The 13,200-nt window shown below is 45.8% G+C and overlaps 1 protein-coding gene across 6 annotated transcripts in view; it reads left to right on the forward strand.

Moving 5' to 3' along the window:
- The window catches only part of FAT1 (FAT atypical cadherin 1), a 126,226-nt gene that overhangs the window by 7,872 nt on the left and 105,154 nt on the right, over positions 1-13,200 (forward strand). For all 6 annotated transcript variants that reach the window (XR_014062612.1, XM_081521691.1, XM_081521695.1 and 3 more), the window contains one exon: positions 7,879-11,161. Coding sequence is in view for 5 of the 6 variants with exons in the window: in XM_081521691.1 (XP_081377817.1) it covers positions 7,897-11,161 (3,265 nt within the window). In the remaining variant the exon portion in view is untranslated. The remainder of the gene's footprint in view (positions 1-7,878; positions 11,162-13,200) is intronic.

Below are 13,200 nucleotides of genomic sequence, written 5' to 3' on the forward strand. Positions count from 1 at the left end.
AGAGTCTGATCCTGCTTCCCTCTTAGATAGAGGGCTGGAATGGCTAATGGTGTGCATAAGTTGTGACTTTGATTAATAAATATGCAACATCTAATAGAATATATGAATTGCATCATGTCGGGTCCCACCTAGCACCTTGTCTTTGAAGCACCCAAAGCACTTCTGAATCTTCATTCAGAAGATTCAGAACTAGATTCTTGATCTAAATACTTGAACTTACTCAGTTCTCAGCACAGGGCTGTGTTCTGTTGTGTGAAGCCTGTGTGGTCACAGGAATTGACTGAAACACTTCACATGGAAGTCTTGCTAATGAAGAAACCTGAATGTGTTAATACCTGACTTCTACCAGAAAAATGATCTTTCTTATTTATGGATTTTCAGAAATCTGTGCTAAAGATACTTAAGCTTTCGACCTGAGGCCCTTTTCCGTAAAGGCCGAACTAGGTAAACATTCTTTGTTTTCACTTTGGAAAATGCACAGAAGAAATCCTGGATTACTGTGCGTTCACATAGTGTGATTGCCTTCTAAATATCAAAAGTGTAGCCTTTGGCTAAAATGGTTTTTGGAGTTTAATTTTTCATAAGCATGAGCGCTAGGTAATAATGTACTTTTTAGATGAAATGGTATTGGTATCTTTCTAAGATTTTTTGTTTGTGTGTGTGTGTGTGTGCTTTCCAGCTTTGCTGTTTGTTTTACATAGAGTAGTAGCCACAGTTTCTTTGATCATGGCATTTCAAGGTGAAACCTGAGTTCGCAGGTCTCAGATAAATTACTGTAAGGTTAACAGTATCTCTTGGGCTTCCCCGATGGCTCAGTGGTAAAGAATCTACCTGCCAATGCAGGAGACACAGGGAAATGAGTTCCATTCTTCCTAAGTCAGGAAGATCCTCTGGAGAAGGAAACGGCAATCCGTTCCAGTATTCTTGCCTGGAAAATCCCATGGACAGAGGAGTCTGGGAATGCAAAGAGTCAGACACAACTTAGTGACCAAGCAACAACAACATAACAATATCTCTTAGAAAGTGGATTTTTTTTCTGATCAAAAGCCTTTCATTTAATAATTTATTATGATTACAGTGGCATTCTATTAGCCAAGTTTGCAGAACAAATTCAGGATTTTAAGAGGTCTCAGTTATGAACGTGGCCAAAAAAGTTGATTCCAGCTGTGGTGTGTTCCCTGAGAACTGCGGTGGGTGAGCTGTGAAGGGTGAGAGGTGGTGGGAATCCAGCTGTGAGGGAAACGGGGGAGGTGGCAGAGGCTGCAGGGGCCGCTGGTCACGGAGATGCTGTGGGGAAGAGCAGCTGCAGCGGTTTGACATCTTGAGCCTTCTCCTTGTGCTGTGGGGGTGAAGGGCATGTCCAGAGTACCCGTGGTGTAGGGATCAGCAGGGCACCAGCCAGTATAGATGGGTCATTTTCAAGTCCTCATGTTAGGCTTCAAATGTTCAGAGAGATCCGTTTCGTTACCGTGGTCATTGTCACACCACTGTTTCTCGCTTCTGCCCAGTGGCTGGTTCCTCTTGTCTTCTGTCTCCTACATCTTGGAGGATAGCAGGGCTCTGTCCGTGGTTTTCATTTCTTGTCTGTCGGTGTCCTCTTTGCAGGTGATCTCATTTAGTTTTCTGCTTTTAAATATATTAATAGCATCTTCCATATTCTGACCACTGTCAAGCTTCTGTCTCCAGGGGTGGGCCTCTCCTGCATGTCTAACTACCGACTGGAAATCATTACTTAGATAACAGTTGGCATTTCTATCCTAACATGTCCAAAGCTGAACCCCCAATTGTGCTCCCTAAAATCTGTTCCTCCCTCAGTTCAGGCTTCCCTCTCTTAGAACCTGAAGCCCACTTCCAGCTCAGCACACAATCTCCAGGGTCTTCTTCCATGTCTCCCCCTTCCTCTCCTCCCACCTCTACCCTCCAGTTCATCAATGGGTCCTGAAATGGATCCAGAATGTCGCCCTCCTCCCCACCCCCACCAGGACCACATTTGGGGCAGAGTCACCAGGGTCTGTAACCTGTACAGTGTCTACTGCAGTGTCTTCTCTCCCTCCAGCCTTTACCCCAGCCACCCTTCCTTCTGTCGTCCACTCTGGTACCTGAGCAGCCCTTTCACTTTCAGTTCAGTTCAGTTCAGTTGCTCAGTCGTGTCCGACTCTTTACAACCCCATGGACTGCAGCACGCCAGGCTTCCCTGTCCATCATCAACTCCCGGAGTTTACTTACTCACGTCCATTGAGTCGGTGATGCCATCCAACCATCCATCCTCTGTCATCCCCTTCTCTTCCCGCCTTGAATCTTTCCCAGCATCAGGGTCTTTTCCAGTGAGTCAGTTCTTCGCATCAGGTGGCCAAAATATTGGAATTTCAGCTTCAGCATCAGTCCTTACAATGAACACCTTGGGCTGATCTCCTTTAGGATGGACTGTTTGGATCTCCTTGCTGTCCAAGGGACTCTCAAGAGTCTTCTCCAACACCACAGTTCAAAAGCATCAATTCTTCGGCGCTCAGCTTTCTTTTAGTCCAACTCTCACATCCATACGTGACTACTGGAAAAACCATAGCTTTGACTAGACAGACTTTTGCTGGCAAAGTAAAGTCTCTGCTTTTTAATATGCTGTCTAGGTTGGTCATAACCTTTCACTTTAGATTCCAGCATGTCACTCCCCTGTTCTCATTTTATTTGTAGTATTAATAGCATCCAAAGTACTACAAATCACCATTTATCCATGAAGCCACATTGATCAGAAGAAATGATAAAGACATAATTAGGAGAGGATAGCAGATCTCCCTTGCAGAAGAACTCTAAATGACTTATGTAGCAGAACTCTCCACCCCTTACTGGCGGACTGCATAGTGAAAGCGGGGAGCGAGTCTCCCACTGCAGAGAAACCAGACAAACTCTGCTTCAGCCCAGTGATCAGGGTCAGCATCGCCACCAAGGCGATGCGATGAACATGGCACTTCACCCCCCGCTCAACCTCCCTTCAGCACATAGCCCCAGTCTAATCATGCGAAAAATATCCAGCAAATTCCAGTCCAGGGACAGTCTACAAAATACCTGACCAGTACGTCTCAAAACTGTCAAGGTCATGAAAAACAAGGCAAATCAGAGAAACTGTTACAGTCCAGAGGAGTCAAGGCAAATCAGAGAAACTGTTACAGTCCTGAGGAGTCTGAGACGATATGGTGACTGAATATAACGCGGCTGTCTTGGCTGGGGTCCTGGGACAGACAAAGGGCATTGGGACTAGACAGTGACTAACACTGTGTTAATATTAGTTCATTAGTTGTGACAAATGTACCATCATCAGGTGAGATGTTAACAGTGGGGAAACTGTAATTTTTCTGACAATCTAAAAGTATTGTAAAATGATGGGCATACTTAAAGAGAGGATCTCCTTTGCTACTCTCCCCTCACCCACTGTGCCAAGCCACCACGGTCTGTCTCTTTGTGGTTTCCCTAACTAGCACTTCTCTCCAGGACATGACTTTGAGCTTCAGGGGCCATTTGGCACTGTCTGCAGACATCATTTTTTGCTTTGGTTGCGGGGAGGAGAGGCTGTAGGCTTTTAGTTGGGTGGAGAGCAGGGTTAATACCAAAGGATGCCTGGGACAGCTCTCTGCCCCACAGCCCCTCTTCCCCAGTCAAGAATTATCTGCCCCAAATGTCAATACAGCTGAGGTTGAGAAACTCGCGTCCTTTTTTTTTTCTCTTTTCCCTCCATGTCTGTTTCTTTCTGCTTTATTTTTCTCCTTAGCACTCATCATTAGCATCTGATAGACTCTTTGTTTCCATGTTTGTTTGTCTCTCACCAGGAACTGTACCTTCCGTGAGGAGTTGATAGTTTGGTTCACTTTTGTATCAGCAGCTTGTAGAACTGTTTCAGACAGGGTGGTCCAGCACAGTGGTGCATGCATGCTCAGTAGTATCTGACTCTTTGCGACCCCATAGACTGTAGCCCACCAGGCTCCTCTGTCCATGAGATTTTTCAGGTGAGAATACTGGAGTGAGTTGCTATTTCCTACTCCAGGGGATCGAACCCGAGTCTTCAGTGTCTCCTGCGTTGCAGGCAGATTCTTTACCTGCTCAGCCATCGGGGAAAATGGGTATGGTAGGTGCTCACTAAACAGGTGTTGAATGACTCAAATAATGAAAAAAAGTGAATTCATGATAATGTGTGTGTGTGTGTGTGTGTGTGTGTGCTAAAAATTCACATAGTAGAGAACAGTGAAGGTGTAAACATTCCCCCAGCTTCCTGTTCTCCAGAAGTTACTACTGTTAACAGTTTACTTCTTATCCATTCAGAATTTCTCAATCATTTTTAAGCACATCCATGAACCATGCACCTATTTATCTCCCCTTTTTTTTTGCAAATGTAAATGGGATTGGTTTAGTTTTCCCTGTTACTATATCTGGACATCTTTACATGTCAGTGTATAGAGTACTCTCTTACTCTTTTTGATGACTCCATAATATTTTATTTGTAGAATTAAGCAAAAGTATTTTGCAGTAGAATCCTGGATTAATATTTTGTTGTAAAGTGGATACTGTTGATAGTAACATTGTGTTCTAAAATAAAGGTGCTTGTGCAAACATCATCTTTTTAATGATTCTGTAAAGCATTTTCTTTACATTTTATCCCTGGTTTGTAAATGCCTCAGAACCAGGATCTTTGCCTTTTAAAATAATTATGTGAATTGTTGAATTTCATGTAGCTAGCACAGTGTGGGGCTTCCCTGGTAGCTCAGCTGGTAAAGAATCTGCCTGCAATGTAGGAGATGCCGGTTCGATTCCTGGGTCGGGAAGATCCCCTGGAGAAGGGATAGGCCACCCATTCCAGTATTTATGGGCTTCCCTGGTGGCTCAGATGGTAAAGAATCTGCCTACAGTGCAGGAGTCCTGGGTTTGATCCCTGGGTTGGGAAGATCCCCTGGAGGAGGGCATGGCAACCCACTCCAGTGTTCTTGCCTACAGAATCCCATGGACAGAGGAGCCTGGCGGGATACCGCCCACGGGGTCTCAAAGAGTAGGACACGACTGAGGGACTGAGCATAACACAGCAGTCTGTCTACTGTCAGGTTCTCTGTAGGTTGAATTCAGTCATGAATCAAAGTTGCCGCTTGTTTTGATAAAATCACCAGATTGTTGCATACTCCTCAAATTTCCCTGAGTATTAGATCTGTGGACCAAATTAAGAGAGAGTTTTGGGAAAAGATTGTCTTATTTTGTTTAAATATCAGTTGTTCTGAAGGCCAAAAATCTGTCTGCTTTCCTGACTTGATCTGCTGAGAAGACGTGATCACTAAAGAACAAGTTAGGCTGCCCGACTTCAACGTGATTCAGTATCAGTTAAGCTTCTAATTGCTTTCAGCATATCAGCTTTTTTCTTTTTTTTTCCCTAATGAAATGACTCGTGGGGCAAAGTTGGTGGTCGCTGAGTTAAGCTCCTCTGAATTTAAGTTGCCATGCTAATTTCCCCTGCCTGTTTGGCCAGCCCTCCAGCCTGCTGTTTCTCTCAGCTTGGGGAGCGGTCCCATTTTCCGGATGTTCAGTGGAGAGGTCCTTTTCAGGGCTGCAATGCTGTCCTCTTGTGAAGCTGCCTTGATTTACCAAGTGAATGATGTCGGCCCCTAGGGAAACAGTTGGTCTGAAGGTAGTTGTCCTGCTCCCCAGCCAGGCCCCAGCCCAGTGGACTTGGCTGCCTTCCCTCTGGTTCAGGGCACCCCTGTCTCAAATGTCCTCTTTCCTCCCGCTTCACCCTTGGACCCCCTGCAGTGCCCGCCACCTTGCTGATCGGGCCCCTCCACATGTGATCCCTTAAGATGATTTAGCTTTGCGTGTGTCTGTGTTTTGTGTTCAGGGGACAGGTTGTTCAGAGCCCCAAAGACAGTGGACCCTCTGAGCACTGGTTGTGGGCAGCAGTCGTGACACCCCAGTGCTGATGCCAAGATCTGCGTCCCTGGTTGAGGGAGGGCAGGTCCTGCTGGACGTCAAGCTCTTGGTCTTCTCTTTCTAAACAGACTTTTTTTGGCTCAGTTTGTTGGTTCAGAAATGACCTCAGTATTAAACTTGATGATATAATTATTTTAATACCTTTAAATAGTTATATAGTGCCAAATGAGATGCTAAACCCTTGTATTATGTAGGGAGTGAACTTAATCATTCTTATAAAGAAATATAATTTCAGGATAAAGTTTGAAATGAGATTGTAAGCTGTCATTATGGGAGGTTATATAAAACCACCATTGAGAGTTTCTTTGGTGGTTCTGATTTAGTTGTCCGAAGCTTCTCATGCTCAGGACACTGTAGTAGTGTTAAGTTCATGAGCTTTTGAGCACTTAATTTACTGTATACAAGGAAATGTGGGCTTCCCTGGTGGCTCAGATGGTAAAGAATCTGCCTGCAATGCGAGAGACTTGGGTTCAATCCCTGGGTCGAGAAGATCCCCTGGAGAAGGGAGTGACAACCCACTCCAGTATTCTTGCCTGGGAAATACCATGGACAGAGGAGCCTGGTGGGCTACAGTACATGGAGTCACAAAGAGTCAGACGTAACTGAGCAACTAACACTTTCACTTTCACTTCTTGTAAGTAAATGTAAACAAAGGCTTCCCACAGCATAGTGGTAAAGAATTCTGCCTGCTAGTGCAGGAGATACAAGAGACGAATGGGTTGGGAAGATCCCTTGGGGAAGGAAATTGCAACCCATTCTAGTATCCTTGCCTGGGATATCTGGACAGAGAAGCTTGGTGGGCCCCAGTCCGTGGGGTCACGAGTTGTACACGACTGAGCATGCACACACCTGCATCGCACCAAATGTAAACAGTCTCACGGTGTTCCTTCTTGAGTTCAGTTCAGTCGCTCAGTCACGTCTGACTCTGCGACCCCATGAACTGCAGCATGCCAGGCCTGCCTGTCCATCACCAACTCCAGGAGTCGGTGATGCCATCCAACCATCTCATCCTCTGTCGTCCCCTTCTCCTCCCGCTTTCAGTCTTTTCCAGCATCAGGGTCTTTTCAAATGAGTCAGTTCTTCGCATCAGGTGGCCAAAGTACTGGAGTTTCAGCTTCAGCATCAGTCCTTCCAATGAATATACTGGACTGATTTCCTTTAGGATGGACTGGTTAGATCTCCTTGCTGTCCAAAGGACTCTCAAGAGTCTTCTCCAACACCACAGTTCAAAAGTATCAATTCTTCAGTGCTCAGCTTTCTCTATAGTCCAACTCTCACATTCATACATGACCACTGGAAAAAACATAGCTTTGACTAGACGGACCTTTGTGTACCTTTTTAGCAGTCAGTTATAGTTGCCTTCTGGAGAAGGAAATGGCAACCAATTCCAGTATTCTTTCCTGGAGAATCCTGTGGACAGAGGAGCCTAGTGGGCTGCCGTCTATGGGGTTGCACAGAGTCAGACATGACTGAAGCAACTTAGCAAGCATGCATGCATTGGAGAAGGAAATGGCAACCCACTCCAGTGTTCTTGCCTGGAGAATCCCAGGGACGGAGGAGCCTGGTGGGCTGCCGTCTATGGGGTTGCACAGAGTCAGACACGACTGAAGTGACTTAGCCGCAGCAGCAGCAGCAGCAGTATACTTGCCTACAAGATTGAAGTGCAGGAATAAATTTTGTTGTTACAGCTGGCAGATGGTCATTAAGATTGTTGGAGTCAATAAACTGAAAATTGTTCTTGACCTTAGTAATTCTAGAAATATTAGGAGTGTTGATACTTCTATTGGAAAACCATTGCACTTACTCATATTCTGTGTAGATGGCGAATGCTGTATTAAAATGTGAGGTCTGAAACAAGCCTCAAGAAAAAATGTACACTTTTTATTTCCCTGAAGTAATGTTCCTTATTTGCTTGGCTCGTAGGTGCCTGACAGTTAAGCGATGGGGAGGCACTTGGCCTCGCTTCTGCTTCTGCTGCGCCTCCTCCAGCATTTCGGAGATGGTGATGGAAGTGGAACGCTGGAACAGACGCCCTTGCGGTTCACACATTTCCAGTACAACGTCACAGTGCATGAAAACTCTGCAGCAAAAACCTATGTGGGGCATCCCGTAAAGATGGGTATTCACATGACAAATCCACTGTGGGAGTTAAGGTACAAAATCATCTCAGGAGACAACGAAAACCTATTCAAAGCTGAAGAGTACGTTCTTGGAGACTTTTGCTTTCTAAGAATAAGGACCAAAGGAGGAAATACAGCTATTCTCAACAGAGAAGTGAAAGATCATTACACGTTGATTGTCAAAGCAGTGGAAAAAAATACTAACGCCGAAGCACGAACAAAGGTCAGGGTGCAAGTGCTGGATACAAATGACCTGAGACCCCTGTTCTCCCCCACTTCGTACAGTGTCTCTCTACCTGAAAACACAGCCATAAGGACCAGTATCGCGAGAGTCAGTGCCACGGATGCAGACATAGGCACCAATGGAGAATTCTACTACAGTTTCAAAGACCGAACAGACATGTTTGCCATCCACCCCACCAGTGGCACCATCGTTTTAACGGGCAGACTTGACTACACAGAGACCAGTGTCTACGAGATGGAGATTCTCGCCGTGGACCGCGGCATGAAGTTGTACGGGAGCAGCGGCATCAGCAGCATGGCCAAGCTCACGGTTCACGTGGAGCAGGCCAACGCATGTGCCCCCGTGATAACAGCCGTGACCTCGTCACCGTCCGAACTGGACAGGGACCCCACGTACGCTATCGTGACCGTGGATGATTGCGATCAGGGTGCCAATGGGGAGGTCGCTTCTTTAAGTATCGTGGCAGGAGACCTCCTTCAGCAGTTCAGAACAGTGAGGGCCTCTCCAGGGAGCAGAGAATACAAGCTCAAAGCTGTTGGTGCCATTGACTGGGACAGTCATCCTTTCGGCTACAACCTGACGCTCCAGGCGAAAGACAAAGGAACTCCTCCCCAATTCTCTTCTGTGAAAGTGATCCATGTGATTTCGCCACGGTTCAAAGCAGGGCCAGTCAGGTTCGAAAAGGAGGTTTATAGAGCAGAAATCAGCGAATTCGCTCCTCCCCACACACCTGTGGTCATGGTAAAAGCCATGCCTAGCTATCCTCATTTGAAGTATGTTTTTAAAAGCACACCTGGAAAAGCTAAATTCACTCTGAATCACAACACTGGTCTCATTTCCATCTTAGAACCCCTGAAAAGACAGCAGGCATCGCATTTTGAACTTGAAGTCACAACAAGCGACAGAAAAGCCTCGACCAGAGTCTTGGTTAAAGTCTTGAGTGCCAACAGTCACCCTCCGGAATTTACCCAGACAGCCTACAAAGCATCTTTTGATGAGAATGTGCCCATTGGTACTACGGTCATGCGTGTGAGCGCTGTAGACCCTGATGAGGGTGAGAACGGGTACGTGACTTACAGCATTGCGAACTTAAATCACGTGCCGTTCGTCATTAACCATTTCACAGGCGCCGTGAGTACTTCAGAAAACTTGGACTATGAGCTGATGCCACGGGTTTACACTCTGAGGATTCGGGCGTCAGACTGGGGCTCGCCCTACCGCCGGGAGGTTGAGATCCTTGCCACCCTTACTCTCAATAACTTGAATGACAACACACCCCTGTTCGAGAAGATAAATTGTGAAGGAACGATTCCCAGGGATCTGGGCGTTGGGGAGCAGATAACTACCGTCTCTGCCATCGATGCGGATGAACTTCAGTTGGTGCGATACCAGATCGAGGCTGGAAATGAACTGGACTTGTTCAGCTTGAACCCCAATTCCGGGGTACTGTCGTTAAAGCAGTCGCTGATGGATGGCTTAGGGGCCAAGGCGTCATTTCACAGCCTGAGAATCACGGCTACAGATGGAGAGAATTTTGCCACCCCGTTATACATCAACATGACCGTGGCTGCCCTTCGCAAGCCAGTCAGCCTGCAGTGTGAGGAGACGGGCGTGGCCAAAATGTTGGCGGAGAAACTCCTGCAGGCAAATAAGCTGCACAACCAGGGAGAGGTCGAGGATGTCTTCTTTGATTCCCACTCTGTCAATGCTCACGCGCCCCAGTTCAGAAGTACTCTTCCAGCTGGGATCCAGGTGAAGGAAAACCAGCCTGTGGGTGCCAGCCTGCTTTTCATGAATGCTACTGATCTTGACACTGGCTTCAACGGGAAGCTGGTCTACGCCATTTCCGGAGGAAATGAGGATAGCTGCTTCGTTATTGACATGGAAACGGGGATGCTCAAAATCCTGTCTCCCCTCGACCGTGAGATGACAGACAGATACACCCTGAACATCACAGTGTCTGACCTGGGCCTGCCACGGAGGGCTGCATGGCATCTGCTGGAGATCCAAGTCCTGGATGCCAACGATAATCCACCTGAATTTTTACAGGAGAGCTACTTTGTCGAAGTGAGCGAAGACAAAGAGATAAATAGTGAAATCATCCAGGTGGAAGCCACAGATAAAGACCTGGGGCCAAATGGACATGTGAGGTACTCTGTTCTCACTGACACAGACAAGTTCTCAATCGACAGTGTGACTGGAGTGGTTAAAATCCTGAACCCCTTGGACCGTGAGGAGCAGAGTGTGCATTACTTAAAAGTTGAAGCCAGGGATCAAGCCAGGGAAGAACCCCAGCTGCTCTCCACCGTGATTCTCAAAGTATCCTTAGAGGACGTGAACGACAACCCGCCCAAGTTTATTCCCCCTAATTACCGCGTGAAAGTTCGAGAGGACCTTCCAGAAGGGACCATAATCATGTGGTTAGAGGCCCACGACCCTGATTTGGGTCAGTCGAGTCAAGTGAGGTACAGTCTCCTGGACCACGGAGAAGGAAACTTTGATGTGGATAAGCTCAGCGGAGCCGTGAGAATCATACAGCAGTTGGACTTCGAGAAGAAGCAGGTATATAATCTCACGGTGAGGGCCAAAGACAAAGGGAAGCCCATTTCTCTGTCTTCCACTTGCTACATTGAAGTTGAGGTCATCGACGTGAATGAGAACCTCCATCCACCGGTGTTTCCCAGCTTTGTGGAAAAGGGTGCGGTGAAAGAAAACGCCCCTATTGGTTCTTCAGTCATGAAGGTGTCCGCTCGTGATGAGGACATAGGAAGAGATGGGGAGATCCACTACTCCATTCGAGATGGTTCTGGTGTTGGGGTTTTCAGAATAGATGAAGAAACAGGTGAGTGTGTTCTCTTTATGCTGGTTTGCTCTCCCCTGTCATTTCTTTCTAGAGTAAATGTGTTAACGTTTACTGTCAACCCTGTGTTGACTCCTTCACAGTTCCCCTTTGGCCCCTAGGGCTTTTTGTCCTGTTGCCTGTGTCTTTGAGTGGTATGGAACCAGAGGGACCTGAATTGAAATCATGACCACTGATCCTGATCTCCAGGTTTGTTGTGTGTTTTATCAAAAGCATCATTGTGATTTTTCTCCGAAGTTTTTCCAGCTGGTGCAGTTGCAGACACCGGCGACCACTCTGCTCCCTAGCATGCTAGTCAGACGCTAGTGCACACCTGCCAATAAGGGAGCCTACAGAGAGAAGACCGTGTATGTTCTCTAGGTTTTGTTTGAAGGGCAGATGTAGGCTCTAGAATGTTGAGTTTGGGAGACCTGGCTTTGAATCATGGCTCTTTCAGCTGTTACTCTGATGGTCTTGGACAAATTGATTATCCTCTTAAAATTGACTTCCTCCACCTATAAGATGGGGGCACTCAAATTTACTGAAGGATTTATGTGGGGACAAAGTGAAATAGCATGTTAGAGTCTGTTATTTAATATCTTTTGGAAGTGGTAGCAATGCTCTGTTTATGATATCCTTCCTCCTAGAATGAGGCCCTAAAAACAGAACAGCTGGGACAGCCGATTTATGCTAGAGTATATATTTACTATCTTGCATTTTGTACATACCTCTAATTTAACTGCTTTTCACGGATTTTATAGTTATATGTCAGTCTTCCCTGCTGGGGTGTGAACCATGTTATTAGTTTGCTGGGGCAGCCGTAACAAAGGTCTGCCACAGACAGGGTGCTTAAACGACAGAAATTTATTTTTTCACAATTGCGGAGGCTAGAAGTCAAAGATCGAGGTGTTGGCAGACTAAGTTTCTTCCGAGTCCTCTCTCCTTGGCTTGTAGTTGACCATCTGCCCCTGTGACATCACGTGATCTTCTCTGTTTATGTCTGTGTCCTCACCTCTTCGTATGAGGGACCGCCCCCTCGTGACTTCATTTTATCTCGTTTATCTCTCATTTGGGGCCCTGTCTCTAAGGACAGTCATGTTTTGAGGTACTGGGGATTTGGGACTTGGACACATGAGTCTTGGGAGACACAGTTCATCACAAAACTACCTTTAAGGACAGGCTTTTAGCGCGTGGATTTTCTATCCTCAGCATCCACCAGATACTGCCTGATAGAAGCTGCTGATTACATGGTAGTAGATTGAATGCATAAATTAAAGATTATTTTTGTTTTGAATGTCCTGCCTTCTGAAACTGCTAGGGGAAATAGAAGGAAACTGGGTAACCCCAGCAGTCATCAGCCACAGATGGAGTTCGGTTTGTTTATTAATCTCATTGCTATTTCCTTTACAAATATGTCCATTCTAAAAGAGATATTTTTTCCTTATTGTTTTTTTTCTTTTTTAAATTAGTTTATTTATCTATTTTTTAACTTTACAAATTGTATTTTTTTTTGCCATAGATGGACATGAATCCACCATGGGTGTACATGTGTTCCCCTTCCAGTACCCCCCTCCCACCTCCCTCCCCATTTCTTATTATTTTAACCTTCAAGTTTTTATTCAGTAATACCACAAGTAAGTTCTTCAGTCAGTACCCACCCTGGTATGCAGTGCCACGTCTAATAGGTGTACAGCACATGAAAAATGTAATTATTGTCCTAGAAATAAGTGATTTCAGAGGATACACAGTTTTTAACGTGTTTTTGTTTATTCAGAGGATTCTTTCTCTAGTGAATTATATATCTCTAGTATGTGGTATAGACCTGCAGACTACATGCCACTCATCTAAAATACCTGTAATGGTTTAATTCAGGAGAAAATAGAGTTGCCAACAGCAGTTAGTAATCACCCACCTGAAAAGTAGAATGGATCTTTTCCCTTATCGTACTCTCTGATATGAATTAGTTTTCAGGTACAATGGCAACATAGAAAAATACCCAGAATTTAGTAACTGAAGCTGAAAGTATGAAGTGTTTTTATGAA

Source organism: Giraffa tippelskirchi, chromosome 8 (assembly GCF_054371585.1).
Source record: "Giraffa tippelskirchi isolate mGirTip1 chromosome 8, T2T-mGirTip1v1.2.pri, whole genome shotgun sequence".
Taxonomy (NCBI): Eukaryota; Metazoa; Chordata; class Mammalia; order Artiodactyla; family Giraffidae; genus Giraffa; species Giraffa tippelskirchi.